At 45.1% G+C, this 23623-nt stretch overlaps 1 protein-coding gene across 5 annotated transcripts in view; it reads left to right on the forward strand.

Moving 5' to 3' along the window:
• Nucleotides 1-9443: 9443 nt before the first annotated feature.
• The window catches only part of RALGAPB (Ral GTPase activating protein non-catalytic subunit beta), a 65106-nt gene continuing 50926 nt past the window's right edge, over nucleotides 9444-23623 (forward strand). For all 5 annotated transcript variants that reach the window (XM_084296626.1, XM_084296627.1, XM_084296628.1 and 2 more), the window contains exons 1-5: nucleotides 9444-9553; nucleotides 15624-15836; nucleotides 16485-16687; nucleotides 21825-21988; nucleotides 22688-22874. In XM_084296626.1, the coding sequence (XP_084152752.1) occupies nucleotides 15654-15836; nucleotides 16485-16687; nucleotides 21825-21988; nucleotides 22688-22874 (737 nt within the window). In that variant the 5' untranslated portion in view covers nucleotides 9444-9553; nucleotides 15624-15653. The remainder of the gene's footprint in view (nucleotides 9554-15623; nucleotides 15837-16484; nucleotides 16688-21824; nucleotides 21989-22687; nucleotides 22875-23623) is intronic.

Genomic DNA, 23623 nt, shown 5'->3' on the forward strand with positions numbered 1-23623 from the left:
GGGGGGGGGGGCGGGGGAGCGCTTTGCGCCTGCGCGCCGCGCCGCGGGGCTGCACACGCGCACGGCTCATGGCGGGGCTCGGGACTACAAAGATGGCGGCAGCGCCATCTCGCGAGCCGCCCGTGTGGCACCGCCTCCCGCCCGCGGCTGAGGGGTGGCTGCCTGCATGGGTTTCCACACACACACACCGATAAAAGGCGCCGCTTGGGTCCTCAGGCTGGATGCTTGATGGGGAGACGGTTTGGCAAGCACCGTCTTTCAAGCTGACTTGAATATCAAACCCTTTTTCCTGTTGGCTGCGTTGGAGGAGTGCGTCTAGGTAAAACAGTCGTTGTGGCCCTTCATCCGAGACTGTTTCCCGTCTCACTGAAATGCATTTTGCTGCACGGTGTTTGTAACAAAGGGACATGAACACTTCTGTAGACGTTGAGCCACGCTCATCAGCCCGTCTCTTTTTGCAGCACTTTCTCCGCACCCTCTGGGCTATGAGTCCAGGCTCAGTTCTTCCTTGTGGCCTCTTCATCTCTATTCCTTTCACTCTTGCACAGTGATATTTTGAAAACTTAGAACACAAGAAAACTTCCTTTACCAGCTCAGTCCGCTGCCACAGTCACCACTGAAGATCTCATCATCTGAAATCCCAGCTAGACACGCACCTGGGCACAGCAGTGAACACAAGCTGCAGTATGTCTCGCTTGGTACAAGGTAGGTTGTACCATTCCAGGGGAGCACAGTGCCACCTTCCCAGTGTAAACCAACACATGCAACATGTAAATGTGAATGTTCAAGGGAGCCCACTCTGAGGTCACAGATATTCAGCCCTGTACCTACTGATGAATCCTGGTGCCGTATTCCTCCCACAGATGCTATGAATGTAACTAAACCAGAGCAAGTTTTGCACAAAACTTGGTATTTGCAACTGCAAAGAGTGCTTTCACTATTGCTGCTTTCCTGGCTCTTTGGGAATGTCTTAAAGTAAAAATACTTGGATCCCAGGATAGCAAGGCATCCCCAGCTCCTCTCACCTTAACCTTCGTATGGGCCTGCACCAAACGTTTGAAAACTAGGTATTGCCCGAACTTAATCCATGTTCTGGCTTCTGGTGCCACCCAGTGGTCCTACATCCTGCTTCTAGCTCCGTTCTTAATTACGTGGAGGCTGTTACTGAATAGCCCTTGGGGGAGGGGAGGCAGAGAGGAGGGACCGTATGCAGGTAATTCCTGTGTATATTCGCAGTAGAAGGAGCTGTGAGTGATCCTGGCACTGGGGCGCTCAGCTGTACCCAGCATTACAGTGTCCAGTACCCCTTTCTTGTTATCTTTTAGCCTCAGACAGTTCTTACATCACTGCCCTGAACTGCCTGCAAAATCCTGCCACCTCATAGCACTACCTGTTGTTACTTTATCACCTTCTCACACTTATCAGTTATTTCTAGCAATTTCTCATGTCACATGTCACAGTCATTAATGTTTCCCACCCTGCATTTTAGGTAATTAATATCCCTGTAAGCATGCAAACAAGTCTAGTCCTTTGGCCCCATTTGTTACATGATGCTTCCCAGGTCATGGGTGTAGGCAGCGGAATGGAATATGTTTGTTATCTCTCCAGCTTCTGTTGATGGAATGAGCCCACTTTTGGTCTGGATCCTGGCCTGGCCTGCAGATCTGAGTAATCTACTGCAGGTCACTGCATTGAAGGCCAAGTCAAGTCTACTTTCTGCAAAGGAGATTCAGTTCAGCACCACAGTGTTAGGCAGTGTTATGTACTCACAAGTCTGGAGACAAGCGCTATTCCATTTTGCCAGCTGTGATTAGTATGATGCTCCCAGCACAGCCATTTGTTTACAGTGCACCTTTGCCTGGTTTTGCCAGGGCTAAATACTGGAATTGAGGCACCTGTGGTGATCATCTCTCCCGTACATTTCCCAGTTTTGGCCCAGATATCTGCTCTTTCTTTCAGGGAATTGCCAAAAAGATACTGGGATTCAAAACATGTATATATCTCAGGTAGGCTGGCTGCTCCCTGAAGGGTGGAGGAGCCAGGAGCTAAGCATGGTAAGCTGAGCAAGGTCAAGGCAGGGAATGATACCAATATCTCATACCCACGATGGGTAGCTTGTCTCTGGGACAGACACCTTCTGTGTGTGCTGTAGCTTGTTTCCTGGACCCATGTCCCTTTGTTCCTGACAGGAGTCCCTGGAGAACCCCTCAGCCTGGTTCACTGTTTTCCCCTGTGGCTCATGGGGGCTCTCAGGGGACTTGTTAGCAGTACCTGGCTCTGCCCGTTGTGCTCAGAGCCTGTGGGACTGCTGCAGTGGTGAAGTGCTGCCTGCACTGAAGTAACCCTTAGCTCTGTCTGCAGCTGACTTGCTGCTCCCTGCAGCTCCTCATGGACTGATTGCAGTAGAGTTGTCTGGGAAATGGAATAAATAATCCTTCATGTTGCTAATAATCCATCAGTCTTTCTCAGCATTTGATTCCCCATTAATTGTGTTTCCCTACCTATTTTCTTCTCAAGCACCTGTTTTAGGTTTGGTCTAACAATGAATATGACTTTTGCCCACCAACCTTATCACAGTAGAGCAATGAACTTATTCACACTCTTTCTACATACAGGCACTTTTTTTTTTTTTTTCCATATAAAAACAAGTAGAGTTACATACCTAATGGCTGTGCACTTCTTGCACAGGCCCAAATGTAATGCCAGCTCCAAAAGCAACTTTGTGCCTACCTGGGCTACCAAGACAAGAGGTGGAGGAAGATGATTGAGCACAGATCTGTGCAGGTGCTATAATTGGAAATGGTTGGTGCTGCTGCTTAAGCTTTTAGGTACTATGTAAACTAGTCTGGCTGTAGAGCAGAGAAAAGAGGGAAATTTCCCCCCACAAGGCTGTACAACCATTGTGATAGCCCTTCAGCCTAGAAAGTTTTCTTCAGGCTTTGTGACATGGCCAGTCCCCATCTGTGCATGTGCTGTGGCATAGCAGTCTACGCTTCCCAGGACCCTGCAAAAGGCAGCAGAATTTGCCTTAACTAAGCTAACACCACCTCCTCCCTATGTGTTTTTGTTTGATCTGTGCACTTTTGCTGCATTTCTCAGAGAAGGGACTGTTCATATTTTCTCCCAGAGAAGACATTAATAAAAAGGACTCCTTTTGGAAATGGCTTACAGAACTTTATACTGTTCTGTTGGGGATTGAATGCAGTAATAACCATGTTGCAGGTGTGAGAGATGGGACGTGGGGGGCTATCTGGCCATGAAGGCAGTTGGAGTTGTGGTTCCTCGATGCCACTGCAATCATTCAATCTGGTGTCAGCAAAGAGGTGCCCTGTGCTGCTGGCACAGCGTGGCTCTGGGCTGAGGCACTGAGGGAGATGGGGCTCTCAGTGGAAACCTGGATGGCCCATCTGGCTTCAAATCATGAGAATGTGGGTGGTTGTTTATTTCTGAATAAGCACGGTGTAACCACAAACATTCTCAAGTCAGCCTAAATTCTTCAAAAGTCTTTGGCAGAATGTTTTTTTCTTGCCAAAACATATAGTGCAAGTCAAAATACTAAAACAGTCCTGAGATGGTATCGTATTTTAATTCAATTAATTAATTTTAAAACATTTTAGAAGAATTAATTGTCCCCTACCAAGTGATAATGCTGTCTTAAGCCAATGTAATCCTCATCTACCAGTTGTGCAATGTACACATCCAGTATAACCAAATGCTTGGAGTGTTTGTTTGAATTCAGAGAAACTTGTATTTAGAAAATAACAACAGCTAAAATCTAGTCAGTCTCTGTCAGCCTCTCCTATGCCTAATCCAAGTCAGATTTTCCTATACGCTAATTTTTTTCATCACAGTTAGAGCATCTTCTCTGCATATTTGCATCATTTCTCTCAAAGGAGAGGGTGTCTGCCAGAGATACTGGCTTTAACAAAACAGATTCCCCTTAAAGGAATCTAATTCCACTAGAAGGCTACTGTAAGTGGTCTGATTCTGCAGGTAGTTCAAAATCTAACATTTTTCCTTCAGATAGGTTTTGTGACAGCACGGAAAGAAGCACGTAGCATATGTAGCTGCAGTCCAAGGTTATAGGAGCCTATTCCATTATTTTTCCCACAGAAGACTCATTTGAATCATGGAAGGCCGTCCTGGATGGTGGATGGCTTGTTTTCACCAGATGCCAGGAAGGAACAGCACGGATCTGGCAACAGCCTGTGAAGAGCTTGGGGCTAATCCTTAGCAGGCATTTTTGTCTTCTGTTGCAGTAGCCGGGGGAACAGTGGGGTACAAACATAACTATGCCATCCCTACATACACACACCTCAGCAGGTTCATTCAAACCCATGGGGCCAATGTGTTTTCCCAGGCCTTTGTGCAGAGAGTGCTGGCGACTGGATCCAAAGGGCAGAGCCCCCATGGCAGCAGCAGCTGGAGCCTGCTTGCATGCAGGAGCTGCCTGCAGGCCTGCCTCACCCTCATGGAGCTCTCCTGCTGGCTGCATTTTTCAAGCATCCTGCCAAGCTACGGAAGTCGTGATTGCTCATCTTCAGCCACAGATGGGAAATGTGGAAAGGCTGCACTGTGAGGCCAGAGATCGCTGGAGGATGGCAAGCCCCCAGGCTAGCAGTAATGCAAGAGGACCTGATGTGAGGATGTGTGTTTCCGAAGCAGTGGACTGCTCAGGTCTGGTAAGCTCACTGTGTGGTGTGCTGGCTTTAAAGGGAGCCCTGGGCTTGAGCCTGCTGCTCCAAGAACTTGTGCAAAAAGCTGCTCTTTCACTGCATGACAGAGAAAGAAGAAAGTGTTAAAGACAGTGCGCTGAGAGCAGGATTATGAAGTTGCTCTCTGCAAAGCTTGTTTCTTTATGTCAAAGCCAAGAGTTCACTTATGTCTTTCTGGGGCTTTCATAAAAGTGAAAGAGTTGAAAGAAGCACTCTTATTTCATTGGCATGTTGAAAAACACTTTCCACATCATCACTGCACATCCATTGAGTTGACTAGTGAGACGTGTACGTGGGTGAACACTGCTTTACAGTAGAAAAAAGGGCAAAATACGATGTTGGCTGCTCTGTTTTTTCAAGGCAGAAAGCTAACCTGGGTGGGCTAGACAGTTTATGGTTGAGGGGTACAGAGCAGTAGTGAAAGGATTATATACCTGCTCAGCAGCTCCGCTGAACATGGAAAATACTTCCACTTGTTTTCAGCACAACCACGTCTCTGCCCAAGCCGTGCTCTGTCCCAGGCACAGCAGCTGGGAGTGCCAGCAATATTAGCAAACAGGGATGGCACCATGTCTTCCAGCCTAGAAAACAGACAACACCATTTTCCACTATTTCCTCTAGAAACCCATGCTTTTTCTTCTGTAAATGTGTATTTGTTTGGCATTTATTTTCTGTGTTCACTACCTAGTAGGGCTAATGGAAACTAGAGCAATTAATGCTACGTGTGCCTGAAAATATGTCTACGTATCAGCGCATAGTAATGGGACACTACGTATAAGTAATGGGAAATGTGAGAGTTTGACTGATGAACACTGTTCTTAAATATTTTTTCCTGAAGAACTCTAAGTGGGACAACAACACTAGGTTTATAATAAAGGACAAAATAAATTCTTCACAAGACACTGGGAGTATTGTTTCAAGGTAGAAGAGCAGGCTGAGGGAGTAGCTAAAATATCTAAATTAATATATATATATATATATGTATATAAGCAAATTGTTATGATTACAGATGTGCATATTATATAAATGATATGATATTGTACATGATATGATATGTACAATATGTTATATGTTACAATGTTACATTATGATATGTTATACGTTATAACACATTATAGGTACATATGTTATCTGTACAATATATAGAACTGATGTGGATATCGAATGAACTGAATGTATAGTCCTGGAAGCAGTTTAGATCGGAGCTTTGAACTGGAACTACGCTCAGTATGTGCAATAATTAGGCAATTAAAACACAAATTATAGAAGAAACCCAATACGAAAATGCAAGGTGCAGCATAATTAGGAGCTGATGAAATGCACATAAAATGGAGCAGTGCCTTATATCTGGGCTCCTGACGCTCAGAAGCAGCAGCAGGCCATGCAGTCACTCACACGCAGCACTGCACCGTCCTTTCTGCCTACCAGAAGCCCGCTGGACAATTCTGGAGTCTAATCAGCCTGGGCAGAAGCAGCCTGGTGCTCACGGGGCTCAGAGCTGGGTTAGAAGTGGGTGGCTGTGGTCAGAGGCTGCATGCTGGGTGCACAGGGTGGGATGCTGCTCCTAGGTTCTGCAGAGCCAGGTACCAGGAGCGGGCGGTGGGAGAGGCAGGGCCTGGGAGCAGCAGCTGGACGCAGGCGTGAAGACCAATTTCTCCATGAGGCCTGGGGCCAGGATGACCCCCATATCTGTCTGGGTGCTATCCAAATGCACATAGGTTGATGCTGAGAGAAAACATGAAAGGCTTTCAAACAGGCAGCTGTAGCTTTTGCATTGCTGTTTACTACAGAACAGTTCAGGGCTATTCCCACACTGTGACTTCTCTTTATGGGGAATGAGTCAGCCACAAAAGCTGCTTTGAACTGAAATCAGTAGAAGAAATCTTAAGACAAATTGCTCATAAGAAGGAATTGCTAGCACCAGATCATATTCACTCCTGAACTGCAGCCTAAGCAAGAAATTAGTCACCTATCTGCTTATGTAACCATAAAGCAAAACTTCCTTGATAGGAGAGGAATAGGACATGGCAAATTTGTATGTAACACTGTTCTTTAACGTGGCTCTGAAGGGATTTGGAGAACTACAGACTGTCGAGTTTCATGTCTCTAACATGCCAATACATGGAAACTATGAAAAATAATGTAATTTATCAAAATATGGCTGCTAGAAAGCCTCTTATATGCCCAGTGATCAATACAATTAGTAAGACTAACAGCTAGGCTAGGATTCTGGAATCTTACAGGGAATGCAGTTAATATGAATCATGAATTCTACAACTTCAGCGGTCTTAATTCTACATGTTATATTTTGCAGAGTAACAACTGGTTAAGTACTAACAGCAAATGAGAAACGTGATCCAGGCAACATGTCTGGCTGTTTAGGTCAACACCCATACAGATAATTCCATTAAGCCAAATGTGCTCAATGAAATTCAATTGTCCTACTCATCTGTGGTGTCTACTTTGCTGATATTACAAAAACTAATGGCAAAACTGTTGGCCTACCTCTGATCATAAGATCCTGAGCTACACTAACTACAAAATTTTGTGAAATAATAAAGATTTAATTATAACTAAAGCTTAGTGATGTCCTCATTCTGCCCAGGATTCCTAAAAAGCTTGTCTGTCCCTGCAGGGTTGGGTGACAGCTGCCTGGAAGTTGGCCTGGGAACCAGGGGCATCCTCGAGGGTTGCAGGCAGGACAGTCAGTGCTGGTGAAAGGGACCATAGGCAAAACCCATGCCCCTGCACTTCTGGAATATAAATGAGCAAAGAGGAAAGGGCAAAGATGTGATTTGAGCATTTCTGAGCACTCCTTTGCACCTACCCCTTTGCTCATTTATACTCACCTTGTAGGTATAGCACTGGTTTCTCATCAGTCTGGTCCCTGTGCCAGGAACATCTCACTCCGAGTAATCTTCCTCCGTGGCTTTCCCACTTGCAGTGCCCTGAGGCTCCTTTGCTTCCCTCCAGACCCACAGCTTGCCGCAGTGGTAAGATAACGTCACCACCACTATCCTCCATGCAGCCCCAGCTGGGAGGTTAGTGGTGCCTTCAAAGCAAATGGGGCACCTGCTAATATCAATTTATTCAGGCCAAGGGGCTTGCAAAGTTGTGTGAGCACATGCCTTGCTGTGCTGTTCATCCTGCACCCGCACTGACCCTCTGATGGGCAATGGTCATCTGGTCAGCATCACAACAGGAACCCAGGATGGAGATATTCCCGAGTGCTCCAACAACAGTCCCACTGTGCCTGCACTGTTTTTGGCTGTGATAAAGTTAATTTTCCTCACAGTAGCTCCTATGGTGCTGTGGTCTGGATTTGTGATGAAAGCAGCGTTGATAATGCATAGATGTAGCTGTTGCTGAACAGTGCTTACACAGAGTCAAGGTCTTTGCTGTTTCTCATGCTGTCCTGCCAGCGAGCATGCTGGGGGTGCACGGTGTTCTTCTTGCTGGAAGGGGACACAGCCAGGACAGCTGGCTCCAGCTGACCCATATTCCAGGTCATGCGATGCCGTGTTCAGCAAGAAAACCGGTGGGGAAGTTTTGCAGGGCTGCCAGTGCTTGGAGACTGGCTGGGCATTGGCCAGCCAGTGGTGTGCAATTGTATTCTGCATCACATGTTTTTTTCTTTCTTTTTGTTTGTTTTGCTTTGTTTTATTTCCTCTTTTTACTTATCGTGCTGTCTATATCTCAACCCACGAGTTTTCTAACTTTTGCCTTTCTAATTCTCTTCCCCCTTCCCATGGAGGGGGAAGTGGGTGAGTGGCTGTGTGGGACTCACCTGCCCACCAGGGTTAACACACAGCAAGGTTAACTCATGCTTTTCATTGGAGAGTGAATCTGAATCCTGCACCTGTGCAGATGGAGACTTGCTAGCAGGGAAAGAAAAGAAAGCAATGGTAACTTTTTTTTTTGCACACTAATAGGGATAACGTGAAAACAGTGAAGTGCATGAATCCTGTAGTAAGAGGCAGAAAATCCAAACATGGCAAACTGCACTGACCTGGAGAGCTAAAGCAGAGGCACACAGCCCAAAGACATGATCAGTCCTTTGGGAAACGTGTTGAGTGCAGGAGAACAGAAAGGCATCTTGCCAGGGGCTGCGGTGGATAAATTCTGAGCTCTCCTTTCTCTGCTGCTGTCAAGCTCAGTGCAGGGGAATGGCAGGAGCGCCTGCACAGCTGGGAGGGCAGGCAGCGGGGGCAAGAGAAAGAGGGGCTCGGCAAGCAGGACGGGCTCCCTGCCCTGCTGCTGCCTCACCCCCAGCCCCTGCTGCGTGTGCTGCTGCAGCAGCTCTCCAGAGCACTGCTTTTTGCCCCGAACACCAGAGAACCGCCCTGCTGAGCAGGACTGCACCCGGGGGTGGAGCACACGGGTGATACGGAGCCTTACAGCGAAAGCACCGAGCGAATCTTCCCTGCGAGCGCCCTCGCTTGCTGCCAGCCCCTGTGCCCGGGAGCCCCCAGCACAGAGCTGCGGCCGCCACCGCTGCCCCTTTAAGAAGGAGAGGGCGGCGGAGGCGCCGCCGCGCCGGACTGCGCAGGCGCGCGGCTCTGCCCCGCGACTTATTTTGCGCTGCCCGCGCGCTCGGGCGGGGTACCGTGGAGCTGCGGGGTTGCGCGCATGCGCGGCGCGCGTTGGGTCCGGGCTGCTCACCGTGCGCTTTGTGGCGCTGCCGGAAGCGGCCGCGGGGAGCGGAGCGCAGCGCAGCGGTGTCCGCCCGCCCGCCCTGGGTCGCCTCGGCCGCCGCGGGCACCATGGAGCCCTGGGCCTGAGGGCGCAGCGGCCGTCCCCGCGCAGGCCCGACATGCCCGCCGGGCCCCTCGGCGCAGGTGAGGCGGCTCCGGGCCCTCCCGCGGCGGCGCTGCCCGCGCCCGGCCGCTCTCCTCCTCCTTCCCCCCCCCCCCCTTCCCCGGCCCTGCTCTGGGGCCTGTGGTGTTTGTGGTGGCGGCGGCGGCCCCGAGGGCAGCGCCGAGCTCCTGGGGGCCGCGGGGCTCCCGAAGGGTCTGGGCCTGGGCCCGGTCCCGGCCCTTGCCCCGGCGGCCGGCCCAGGGCGGTGTTGAGGCCCCGGGAACGGCCCCACCGGGCCGGGGGGGGGGTGGAGGGGGAGAAGTTTCGTGTCCCGGGGTTTGCCCGCACCTCCCGCAAGCGCTGCGGGGCCCCTCCGTTGTCTCCCGTCTCCTCCGGTGCTCGGGGCCGCGGGCAGCAGGTCAGGTTGCCGCTCAGGAGGTGAGCAGTAGCTGAGGCCCAGCAGCAGGCTCGCAGCCCAGGCTGAGGGGAGCATCGGCCTTGGGAAGCCCCTTCCTCACTGTGCCTTGGCGGTTGGTGGAGTTGCACAAGGAGCTGCACCGGGGAAGAAGCCCAAATGTAAAATAAAGCGCTGAATGGGAACTGCTCTGGGGCTGGGCCAAGGAAATGCGCTGCTCTATGGAAGAGTTCCCTAAGCAGCTTTTGGCACCAGTGAGGGCTGCGAGAACTCCTTAAATTCTCAGGTAGCCTACCTGAAAGATTGCTTTCTCACTGCAGCTCTTACAGACGGAGTGGTAGCACAAAGCAGATCAGTAGCAATGTTTGAGTAATGAACCTTGACAGCAGATTAAAGTAGCCAAAGCTCACCCAACTGACTGATGATTTTGCTTTCTTAGGGCTTTGTTAACCTGCAGCTGTGGCAGTACCCAGGTACTTCCTGGGTAGTAACCTTCTGCACAGCAGGTGCCTGGGCTTCCTGCTTTGGCAGGGCTGTGTTCTCAGGACCCGCAGTATTGAAGAGGGCTCAGACCCTAATGAGCAGGGAGTGCAGGGGGAGAGGAGTCCCTAGCTCTGGGGTTTAAACAGTGCCTTATGTCTGAAACCCTATCTTTCCCAGCTTAGCTTTGTGTACTGACTTCTGTAGCTAGGTGAGAAAGATGGGCAAATTCATCTTCCCTGGGCTGGGGAGCATCACAGCTCCACTCTAATGCTCAGCAGCACTATGATGGCTCACCTGGCCTGGGGGTGGAGGACACGAGTTCCTGTTCTTCCTCTGCTTGATCGCTTCATGCTTCGAATGTAGATTTTTCATTTAACAGTAATCCTGACACATATCTCAGTTTATTCTTTAACAAAGTGCCAACTTCACACACACAAAAAGGCTTTCAGCAGAGGAGGGCCTGTGGGATGTGAGTTTTTCAGGTGGGCCTTCTGTTGGTTTTGCCTGCTGGCCGCTCTGTGCGGTGTCTGTGAGTGCAGCGTGTGCTGGGCATGCAGCATACCTACTGGGTGGGCTCCAAAGGCGAGCTACCCAGAGGAGCATGCACTTCTGCACTCCTGGGGGACTTGCTGTGAGAGTGGTGCTGAGTTCTCATCTTGCCAAGACCTGGATTGCTCTCTGTACCCTCCAGCAGAAAATCAGAGTACAGAGGGGCATCAGTGCAAGGTGAGGTGAGGAGGGGGGACCCTGTTTTTGCATGAAATACTTGTGAAGTGTATTTAATATTCTAGAACTTTATGAAGTAGTCCCTTTGTATTGCTGTTTGTTTGTGTTAGGCTCTGCACTCTTCAGTGAGGTCTTGCTTGGGTATCTCCGCTGATGGTCTTTGCTTCTACTCTATTAACAGTATTCCTTCCATTGAATTTTCAGCTCAGGCTCCTCCTTTTTGGTTCTGATGAAACCAGGAAGCTTCCATTTTGGGGGGATAGTTTGTCCTTATGCTCCAAGCCCTTTTGTGTTTGTTGTAGGCAAACATCTTTTACATCTGAAGTTGCTGAGCATGAAGGGATAAGTGTTCAAGCTTGTCCCCAACCCTCCCTGCACCCACTCTGAGGAGCTGCTCCCTAAACAAATGTTGGTTCTTTACCCTTGCCCTGCACACACTCCGAAAACTCCACTGCTGCTCAGAGCTCTAGTGTGTTCCTTCGAAGTAATTGCAGAATGGGGGGCTGTTATTTAGATGGGTAATCTTCACCAGTGTTACTGATCCAGGAGTTTAAACATTTTGGCTGCAGCTATTCATCTGAAGGCTTTAGGGACTAGAAATAAAACAAATATCTTTTTTTTTTTTTTTAATTTTCAGTTTTATGAGCTCATTAGTAACTCTTTCATGTTTGCCTACTTCTAGAGTTTTTATGAGTTGATCTTTGGTCTTAAATGCGGAAACATCCTATTTTGGTGGTTTATATGATGTTAGCTATGAAAATTCCTAAGTTGAAATGGCTCTGGAGGTAATATATTCAAATTATTTACCATTCTAAGGAATATTGGAAGTTATGTTTAGTTTCATAGTAGATGGTACATATTTTAACTCTATAGTTGTTCCGCTACTGTTGATGCTAGAAATTTCTTTTCAAATTTGTTTGTCTGTAAAGATCTGAGGTTATTTTATTTACTGCAGCCTCCAGGAACATAGATGAGTTCTGTTTCCAAACTTGGGTGTAAAGATGCTTGGTGAATTTCCTAGTTGTATTTATTTTTCTTCCTCTCCTTAATTAGGTAGTCTGTAACCCTGAAAGTCTTTAGTGATTTTATACCTCTGTTGGTATGGAATTTGAATTCTCCTAGATTCCATGTGGCTGATGTCAAATGAGCCACTCAGAGTACTGTTTTTAAAACTGAAATGCAATACATTGCAGAAACAGGAATTAAAATCAAGGTACTCTGTGAAAACTGTATTTTTTTTTTCAAAGTTGTATAGATGTTTAAGTAATCTGATAAATACATCCTCTTTGGAGGGAGTGGTCCTCTTCCTATGAAGCATTAGGTACCTTCTGTATTGAGCTTTTTCAGCAAGTTACAGGGCTGCCAGAGTGTTCTGTTCTCACAGGTTCAACCTCAAAACAGATGTAATGGTGAAGTGACTTGCTGGCATTTTTCAACTTCTGTCCAGTTTCAAGAAGCTGAACTGCAGATGGCTTTAGCTGTACCACGGTCCTAACAGATGATGACAGTTTCCAATTCCAATGGCAGTCAGTAGGATCTAAAATGAAAAGCAACTTTTAGTCCTTGCAGATAAATGTAGGAGGCAAGTCAATAACATTAGGGAATCCTGCCTCAAAAGGATTTTACATCTGAGATAGTTCCTTAGTTCATTATTCCTTGTATATTGATAAGTATAGCAGAAAATTATTTTATGGCAAGACCAAAGGAAGTCATGAATATTGAGAGAATTCACTCCTGAGTATTAAATTTGTGTTGGCAGTCCAGCAGGAGGCTGGGTTTATGTGGCACCAGAGGTTTTGGTTACCCCTGTGCTGCTGTCAAACATCTTACACATGACGTGGCATATCCCAAATCTGTTACAGATGCTCCATCTCTCAGAATTTGGGGAGGTTAGCCAAAACAGCTGTACATCTCTTGCTTTGGCATGGCTGGGAGCTGCATACAGAGGGATGTGGTCACCTTACCTTGTGTCAGTACAATGAGGATTATGCAAAATGCTTCAGAATTTGTGACTCCCTGTCCTATGATTTACTTTCGTCTCCTGTATAGGGGCTGCCTACAATTCCCTTGTGCTGTGCAACACTTCCATGCTTCTGGGAGCCCTGTGCTAGTTTAAGGGCAGGCAGGGCGGGCGTGCTGGCACTTATCTGCAGGCTGATAAGTTCCTGCCAGGCGGGAGCTGTTAGCTCCTTCAGCTGACACATGCTGGTGGAAACCATGTGCTGCTAGCAGCTGAAATCGGTTTAAATCAACACTGGATCTCAAATGGCATTACCTGTTTCTATAATGGACTCCTGTTTCACATGGGGAGTGCATTCACACTTGCCTTTGGAGCAGCAAAGCTGGGAGCATGGAGGGTCAGGGGGGCCCGTGGCGCTGGTGGAGACCCGCTGCAGACTGGGGGGGAAGGGCAGGGTGTATGGGGTGGGTGCAGTTCCACTTCTACCCCTCGTTCTTCCCCTCCCAGCTCAAGCTGGAGGCTAAGGCAGTGTCCAGGTAGGACTGGAGGGAAGATGAAGCCCATTGGGTATAGGATCTGAAGGAAGGGGAAAAAACAGCAGCAGGAAAATCTACCTGAAGAAGTTAACCAGTGAGTGAAGCCATTACAAAGGATGATGATTGTAACTGGGACTGTGGATCCCATTCCCTCTTTGGTGGTTTTGTTGTTGTTTTGACTTCTCAGTGTCCCAAGAGCCAGTGTCTTGGAGGTGTTTTCATCTAAGCCGAAGCATCATGACGGTGGTGGGACGGGCATTCCCCTGCCACTGCTCACAGAGGTGGAAAAAATGCCCAAAGGATGCTGAGGATATGCTTCCTGCGGGCTGCACCTGCTCTGAGTAAGCTGCTGTCAGATGAGCATGTGTGATTGCTGCCTCAAACCAGGAAGGACACAGTTTGGAAACCCAAGACCTTGTTGCCTTGCCTTGCCTCTTCCCCAGAAGGGAGTTATCAGGCTTTTTGTGCAGGTTTTTAGGTGTAAGTCAGGATTTGGGGAGTGAGTTCAGTTGGCGGACGTGTTTAAAGGGTGGCTTGTTTCTCGGAAGGTGCATTTCCAGGCCTGCCTTCTTGTTTGGTTTTGGGCCAAGAAATGTGTAATGGAGGCATTCAAAACATTCCCTGTGTAACTAACTAGGTGCTGAAGCGCGCCAGCTAAGGAGAGCTGGCAAGCAGTCCTCGGAGCACTGCTTGTGACAGCTTGAGCTGATCTGAGCTGTGCCATGCTTCTGCCTTTCCTCCTGTGCCAGCCCTGCTTGCCTTGTTTTCTATCGTTCAGGTGGTCAGCAGCCTCAAGTAACTGATGCCAGCGCTGGTGTACGAGGGGGGGAGGAGGGAGATGGTGCTGTCCCAGTTCTGCTGGCTGTGGTACCACCTGCTGGAACAGCACCTCTAAGTTACTTGGAGTAGGTATGAAAACCTGCTCTCGCCACCTCTCCTGGCTGTGTGTTCTGGTTCCTCTGTGTGGTACAGATCTTTGTCTAACTGCAGTGAGATCAGATCTTGATCTAGCTTAAAAACTGTCCCAGCAGACAGGAAACTTGTGCTGGCTTAGCTTTCCTACTGCGCTGAGGAGCCGATCTCAGAGCTGCCTGCTGAGGCTGGACTGCAGCCTGTGGCTAGCTGCTGGGCTCGTCACACACTGTGCTGCCCGGAGCTGCTTGCCGAAAAACAAATTGGTGGGGTGTGTGTGCTGGTGCTGCAGCATGGCCCACTGCTCTTAAGGCAGAAAGACTTTTTTTTTTCTTTTTATGTTGAAGAACTGGAAGTGCATTGACTTTACAGGGGTTAGAAATGCAGTAGTAGTCTATATTGCAAGTAGGACAGATTTGGTAGCAATGTGTGAAGTTAAAGTGAAACTATAAAGTGAGGCTGGATTTAAATTAGTGATCCACGAAGGCTCAGTCAGGCCTTACATCGCTTCAGGGTAAATGCACATTGCATTATCAGTTACTCAAAACTGATGGCTGAAAACTTTGATTATCGTATGCTCTAGGATTGAATTAAAAAAAAAAAAAGCTGAATTCTGTCTTCTGAGATGGATATGATTTTCTTGTCAGTTTCCTGGTATTTCTAACTACTGTGCAACTGAAGAAGGGCATAAGGTATGAATGGGAACCATTGCTTATATGAATTAAATACATGCATATAGAATGATTCTCTATTTAGCCAAGGAAGTCCTGTAAGCAAGAATACCTTTTCTGCAGGGTTGCCACTAGCTGAAGATGTAAGGTGAAGCTGCTGCTTCTCAAGTTTTTAGTGTCTTGAATGGGCAACTAGTTCCTAACTGAAACTTTAGGAGGGGAAAATGTGTAAAAATAAATAAATAAATCTCAGGTACCTTAACATTAAGGTTATATAACAGCTGTTAAAATCTCTTATGGGTCTTCAAATTCATTAACCTTGAATTTACAGTAGCAAACAACTTTGGTTTTGGTAACTGTTTTCATAGCTATATCTACTAATTGTCTTTCTTGCCTCCGTTCCCCCAGGTATTATTTGGTTTGTAGCATAGAGGCACTATGTACTCGGAGTGGAGATCTCTGCATCTTGTCATTCAAAATGATCAGGGTAATACCAGTGTACTTCACAGCTATCCTGAAAATGTGGGGAGAGAAGTGGCAAATGCAGTGGTGCGTCCTCTTGGGCAAGCTTTAATTACATCATCAGTTGGAAGTGAAAGTTTACTAAAAACAGACAAAGAAGTAAGTGCATTTCCTTGAATATCGTAATTTTTCTCATGCTAGAGTGGTCATTTAAATAAAAGAGGCTATAGAAAATAATTTTCTTTAGTAGTCCAAGGTTTTTTGAAATGTACTGTATTTTTAGGTTAGTTATCTACATAATGTTTGTGTTCGCAGCCAGTTCATAGCAGCAGTGTACTTTGTGACCTAGTAGTGAGCGATGTGTGGTGTTGGTGTTTATCTGAGCTGCTATACCAGGAAGTTCAGGCTAAAGAAGCAGGGTGTTGGATTTGAATTTAGTGCTTAACACATTAAAGCCTTTGTGGAGTTACCTTTGTTATTGTTGAAGCAACTGTGTGACTTTTTTTTTTTTTTTTTGAAGCATGTGTATTTATTTACTAGAATTTGAAAGTCTTCTGTTACATCACCTGGTAGTTGTCCAGCTCGTTGTATGTTCTGAAGAGTTCTCTATACAGTTTAGGCTGAAGACTTTCTTTGTAAAGTCATGATACCATATGAAAACCATAAGTCATTAATTCCTGTCTACATCAGATAGAAATGCCTGTACTGCATAACTACAGTTACGTTGTTGCATTAGAACCAGTGTGCACTGATCGTTGTTTACTTGCCCAAACTTACTTTTAACAACTTTCTTTTGTGTTTGCGTAGGTAAAATGGACTATGGAGGTAGTTTGTTATGGACTGACCCTCCCTCTGGATGGCGATACTGTGAAATACTGTGTCGACGTATATACAGATTGGATCATGGCTCTTGTATTACCTAAGGACTCCATTCCTTTACCAGTTATTAAGGAACCAAACCTTTATGTTCAAAGCATTCTCAAACATCTCCAAAATCTCTTTGTACCGAGGTGAGTGTCAGGCTGGTAGTGTTTGGGGTGGGAGAAAGGCACAGGAACTTGGACCCATAGCAAGCAGGTAACCTCTGTTAGAAAAGCCTGATGAGCTGTGCAGAGTCCTGGTTAATGTAAGATTGCTGTTGTTGCAGAGTTACAAGGCAGATGTCACTCCATACATGTCTTAGAGTTGCTGCTGTGTTTAGGTAGTTACAGATTATTCATAGACACAAATGTTTGCTGTTCTAAGAACTTCATGCACGATCTCTGTTATGTGAATGGAAGGGGGAAAAAGATTAAATAGCATCACCGCGTGATCATGTGTTAGTATCGTGTAAAACTGATAACGAAGAGCACATCATGGTAATCCCATGCCATCAGAAGTGTGGTCACCTTGTAGTTAGTAACTTCTCAATGTCTACAACTTGCTGCCTGTTGAATGAGCAAAACTATGTTGACCATCTTTCACTGGTGACTTTCGAAGAACCCGGCAGAAGAGTGCTTGCTACCTGACAACCTGCTGTTACACTAAACATGCTTAGATGATGATGTTGATATACTTGCTTCTAGCTCTTAGACAAAAAGTTACACTGCCTTGGGTGCCCTCAACATCATATTTGGTGTATAGTTTATTTCAAATGTACCTGGTGATGTTGAACATGTTGGATAAAGGAGATGTTTTAATAGTGCCCTGTGAAACGGTATTTAAATGCTTGTAGTCAGAAGTTACTTCTAGTTTAGTACTGGTTTGTAAGTACCAAAGCATGTACTTTACCGAAATATTAATGCCATATCACTGCAAGTGGCCTTCAAAATGTTCTTCTGTGCTTGTATTACTTTATCTGAAGGTTGTGTTAATAAAGGGCTTTGAATAGTAATTCATGCAACTTGAGATGAGAAGGCCACTGCTACTTGTTGATTGTTTTGAATTCTACAGCCTAACCAAAGTTTTCATTGCTTTTAACTTGCAGTGGAAAATATTTTAATTCCTGTTAACAGATGATCAGGGAACCCACAGAGGGAATAAATCTGAAGAAATAATGCTTCAGATTAGATTTCAGCAGAAAGCTGTCTCTGGCTATTGACAGTTTCTTGGTCATTGTGTTGGAAATGCCAATGAAATGCAGATGAACCCAGTCACTCCCTTCCTTGTCTGTTGGCCATTAGCCTAGGCCTGGCTGATGCCTTGACTAGGCTCAGATGGGTTATGGGTTTTCTCATGGGACTTCAATCATGAGAATAAAGTCAGAATTCAGTATACAGAAGCCTTCCCTGAGAAGAAAACAAGAACGTGTGACCAAGAAGAACAGAAATAGTGATACCTCCTTGCTGCTGTCTTTCCACCTTCAGTTTCAAGCCTCAGCACTGAATGTATTTCTGCCTGAGTCTCATATTTTACAGCTAATATTAGTTTCAGATGTCTAAGTATCTTTATGGACCTAATTATTGAAGATAATCCCATCTTTTTGTTACACTGCTGATTCCTTTGTCTGAGGTCTCAACTTTTCTGTATGGTACAAGTGTCAAGTCACTGTTTTTCAGTAAATGAGTGTGAAGACTCAAAAGTGGTATACAGATTCAATTTACTTTCCTTTTTTTTTTTTTTTTTGAGCTGCAAGGAAAATGGAAAAGAACTCTTAATCTCTGCTGGATGTGAATAATTTTAAAAGCCCTTTTCTGGTGTGTTCTCTGGACTCAGTCTCATGAAATTCCTTACATGCCTGATAATGTACCAATGAGGTACTGATGCATGATGAGGCTGAAAATTTTTGTTTCTTAAGAAGTCATTTGATGCAGGCACAAAGTATGCTTTCATTTTAAGCACTAGGTCATCATAATGAAAAATAATGAATACAATACAGTAGTGGTATCAAGAGGTCACTTGGCTTCTTACCAGTATGAAGCCACTGTACAACGAAGTCTAAACATGGAGGTAGAAGTTCCAGATAGTCTCCAGTGAAAGCAGAACTCTTTCAGAAGTTGCATCTATGTGTCTAGAATGTCAAAAACACTGGCCACTGATATATTGTTAAATTGTTAAAGAATGTCTGAAAATTGTTAAAGAATGTCTGTCCTGCTACCTCTTATACAGCTCTCTAACACGTAGAGAATTAAGTATGCTCTCTGGGAATCCTTATTCCCTCAGCACAGTGGAGAATGCACTCTTCTTGTGTCCATTAAGTAGCTCTTGCTGTGCTCCCTTGCCCTGCTTTGCACCAGAGGCCTTGTTACCAGGCAGTTTTGTCTCCTGTGTGCTGTTGGCACTACTGCCATTCCACCCTTCTGCTCCAACCTCACTGGTGGAGGCTGAAGCAGGCTGCACATGCTGGCTGTTGAATGAAAGAGTTACCCTACAGATGCAGGGTGACCGTAAACCTGTGTGCTTACATCCACATCACAAAGTATAACCGCTCTCCTGTTCTTCTAAGAGCCCCAATGTGTAACTGAAACACTTTTTTTTTTTTGGTGACTGATGTTGGCAACACTTCATGTTCAAGTTCCTACTCCATTTTAAGAAAAAACTCTTCAGGTTTCTCTTCCAAGGAGCTATAGTCAGAATTAATTCCAGCAACAGGCAAGCATGTTATAATGAAGATTAAATACAGCACTGAGTTGTGTGCACCTTGCTTGAGAGAAAAGATAAGCCTGCTGTCCTTTGTGAGTACAGGGAAATGGGAGAATGCTTCCTGGATTTACCTAATTAATTCAGGGGGCTGGTACTGATGGGTGCCTGTAGAATGCTTACTCAGGAGCTCTTGTAGCAACCTGCATTGAACTATCTCCTGGAAGGGAAGTAGCCTGATCTTATGGGGAAATACCAAGCCTTAATTAAAAGCCTATTTCCTATAGAGGTTTGTGATTAAAATAGCTTCCTTCCTTCCTTAACCTGGTATCCTGCAACCAATGAGGATGCTTAGCTGCCTTAAAAGTGGTGCAAGCAGAGTTGTGGTAGGGGGTTGAGACTCTGCAGAAGCACAGTTAAGGTGTAGTAAGTGACCCTTAAGGTGGGTCAACTCAAATACCATTTCAGGAATATATATCCAGCAAATACAGAACAGATATGTGTAAGCAATTCTAGTTTGAAAGCTCAAGTAAATCAACTGTTCCTGTGCACAGTCCTTGAAATAGCGTGATGCTAAAAAATTATGAATGATGAAAGGTGAGCAAGTTGTTTCCTTTTTGTCTATCTGCCAGACTGAGTAGACAAAGGGTGGTTGCATCCTTTTCTCCAACGCTGATCTTCTGTCCATACCTACAGAAACGAGGGCTTCTTTTCATGATGTAGTTGAGTATTCCCCAAGCAACCCCAAGGCTGTCGATGTCTGACGAACACTATGATATTCAGGAAGCCTTGCTTAAGCAGCAGTGGTGGTTATTACTGTCAGATAAAGTTCTGATACTGCCAACTTTTGTTTGAAGAATGGAAAGAAAATAGGAAAACTGTTTTCCCTCACCCTGGAACGTAGACATGGCACTGGTGTTTTCTGTCCAGCTAAGATATCTGGAAAGTCTTGAGAGGCCATGGGGCATGTGACTTCCTGGTAACTTCTAACTTACACATGAAGTCATGGGAGCGATTCTTGTTGGGTATGAGTGTGGGAACCAATAGGACAGCTCCTGTGGAAATCTTCAGATGTGAGCCTGCAAAATGCTGCCAACCAGCTTGCCATTCAATTGATTTTGTGGAAAAGAGGAACTGATAGATGGATGGGGACTTAGAGTTGCCTCTCAGATTAGCTCAGAAGTATCCCATTAGTCACATGGAGTTTCTATATGTCAGTCCCTTTACACAAACTTGCTTGATTCTTAGGGAATCAAGCCTTGAGACAGATTTTGAAACTTCAAGAGCAGCGAAATAAGGATATTCTTTGAGCTCTGTTGTTGCTTGGTAGAAAAGTAGTGCTATAACCAAGGCAGGACTTGCTTGTCCCAAGCTTTGTGAAATGATCTGGTAGGATAAGCATTTTGGTAGAACAATCCTCTGAAGCCCTGAACTGCAACTAGTAGTCTGAAATTTTGCTTTAGATATCTTGTTTCCTTGTAATCTTGTTTCCAGTACTGTAATACATTAGTCTATAAAGATAAGAGTGGAATGTATTTTTAAAAAGCATCTGTCTATGAATGATCTCAATGTGAGCTACTAATTTCTAAGAATCAGATTTTTATCTAGTGGATGAGCGTGTTCATGAAAGCCTTACCACGTAACGTGACTTGTGGCTTATACCACATTAAAAGTGTTTGGCTGGACTCCAGTAATGCTACTTAGTAGTCTGGATGGTAATATCTTTATGTTTTTTTTTTTTTCAGTGAGTGGTAGGAGGGCTTAAGTTTACGGCTTGACATTTCAAGTATACAGCTTGAAAAATGGCTTGCAAATATTGCACACTTTAATCTGTAATCTGTGATCTCTTTCACTCCTTAAACATTTAGGCTTGCTCAGCTTTGTTTACTGGTGTCCTGAGACATTTTCAGGAGCACTTCATATTGCTATTCTTTACCCATTCTGCCTTGTATAAACTAACTGGTTGGAAGAGTCTGCTACTTGTGCAATGCTTCATGTCACTCAGCAGTAACAAGGTGTAACTGGCTGTTAGAGTAGGGAAAAACGACACTGACAGCTTCTATCCTTATCCCTTCTTCCTTTGGTCTATTTTGCCTATTTAATAACTCTCTTTATCATTTTTTCTTAAATATAAGGAATTGGAGGCAAGAGTTGGTTCTAAGTTTTCAAGCAAGAGGTATACTAGGAAGAAGTTAACTCAGTTTGTTAATGTTTTCTTCTAATTCCAACACACTTGTCTGACTTGCATATGGAACAGTTAGTGATATCCCAACAACATTGATGTTGTTTGTTCTAAGATAGATTCAACTGGCATAATGGGTTATACTTTGTCTGGTTAAAATGTTTGTTTTGTATTGGTGAATTCCATGCCATGTAGAGCAAAGTGTTATGGTACATCTTGTTCTCATTAAGGCAGCATTAGGGTGCTCAGAGACAGTTGCAATGCAGAGTTACGTGTTCTTGGCTCAAGTTCAATAATGTTGATGTTTCTGCTTGTAATTCCTCAAAGTTCAGGTTATTGTACACATTGCTGTGCAGTGCCCTTCACTTCCTGCATAGGAACTCAAATAGCACTTTCTTCTTTTGCAGGCCAGACCCAGGATCTAGTCAGATTAGATTGTGCTTGCAGGTTTTGAAAGCTGTCCAGAAACTGGCTCGTGAATCAACAATTATGGCAAGAGAAACCTGGGAGGTTTTGTTGTTATTTCTTCTTCAGATTAATGACACTCTTCTAGCAGCTCCAACTGTGCAAGGTTTGTGTTAAATTTTCATTTGGTTCAATTACTGAACAAAGCTTTGGCTCTGCTGGATGCTGACCTGCCAGGGGAATGGGGGGAGACCTGTTAAAAGCTCTTAGAGTGCAATAGCTCTCATAATTCTGCTACGCTATCCTGAAAGAAAGCCTTGTCAGAAAAGATTGAATGCTTTCTCAGTCAGTTCTCTGAAATGTATTGTTGCAGAACAGCAGACTCTGTACACACGCAGAGTGAAGAGATGCAGATAGCATCGTTCCCTGTTTGTGTCACTGAAACCTGTATGTGCCTTCCAATTTGGCCTGCCTACTGGAAAAATCATTATCAGTTTATACCCATTTTAAAATAAATAAATGATATCAAATATTCTTTGTGATGGAAGACAGCCTAAGATTGGTAGCTGAATTCCCAGTATATCTTAGTGACACACACACGGCTGGGTTCTGTGCATTATTTTTGGTCTTTCAAAAAAAAAAAAAAGGAAGAAAGTTAATTGATTGCAGGAAGTCATCAGAAATCACTCAAATGAAAAATGATATGAAACTTAACCTTTATGCAGTTATTGCTTAAACTGAAATCTAAATTTGTGAGATGTAATCATGACATTTGTGAGAGTGCTTTAAGGTTGAAATATTCTTTGGAGTCTGAAGTTATTCAGATTGAGTGCTCACTAAAGGTATGCTTTGTTTCTGCTGTAAGGTGGCATTGCTGAAAGTCTGGCTGAAAAATTAATTGGCGTGCTGTTCGAGGTGTGGTTACTGGCTTGTACACGATGCTTCCCAACACCACCTTACTGGAAAACTGCCAAAGAGATGGTGGCCAACTGGCGACATCACCCTGCAGTAGTTGAGCAGTGGAGCAAGGTCATCTGTGCCCTTACTTCCAGGTAGGAGAAATCCCACAGAAATATATACCTGCTGGGATAATTGCAGCTTGATTTTTCTCTGGAATTGCTTATTTGTGAAATGCACAGTGATCCCAGAATGAATGAGCAAACCGAAGTGCGTAATAAGAGATTTTGCTAGTACTCTTGACTCTTACTGTTCATAGAATCATTTGGGTTGGAAGGGACCTTAAAGATCATCTCACTCCAACCCCTCTGCTCTCTCTCCCAGTTCATTTACCACATGTAAAACAGAAAATGTTACCTCTCAAATAGTCTTAAATTACCGCTTGCTAATTCCCCATGAGATTTTATATACGTATATATAGTACGTTTTCCCATTTCAATTTCCATCATTAAACAGCTGGTGTCATAGATGATCTATGATCTATTCTTGACACAGTAGACTAAGACTTTTAAAGTGGGATAAGATCCTAAGTTTGAAAGCCCCTGTTGTAAATATATGTGTATACACACAGCTGTACACACGTGTTCAAGCATGTATGTCTTAATTCTGCAAGTGAAGATCTAAATTGGTTCTTATTGATTCTTGTTACTGTATGATCTGAGCATTTCTCTGATAATCAACACTTTTCTTTGTCTATGTATATCAGTCTTCATCACTGACTTCTTCATCGTGTCTTGTGAGGAATGAGTCGTTAATATTACAATTGTGTAGTATTATAATCTGTATGTGTAGTGACAGCCATCACCAAGCTTACTAGGTGCTTGTTACTGCTGAGCAGTGTCTG

The sequence above is a fragment of the Netta rufina genome, assembly GCF_964035555.1.
Source record: "Netta rufina genome assembly, chromosome: 16".
In the NCBI taxonomy this organism is placed as follows: domain Eukaryota; kingdom Metazoa; phylum Chordata; class Aves; order Anseriformes; family Anatidae; genus Netta; species Netta rufina.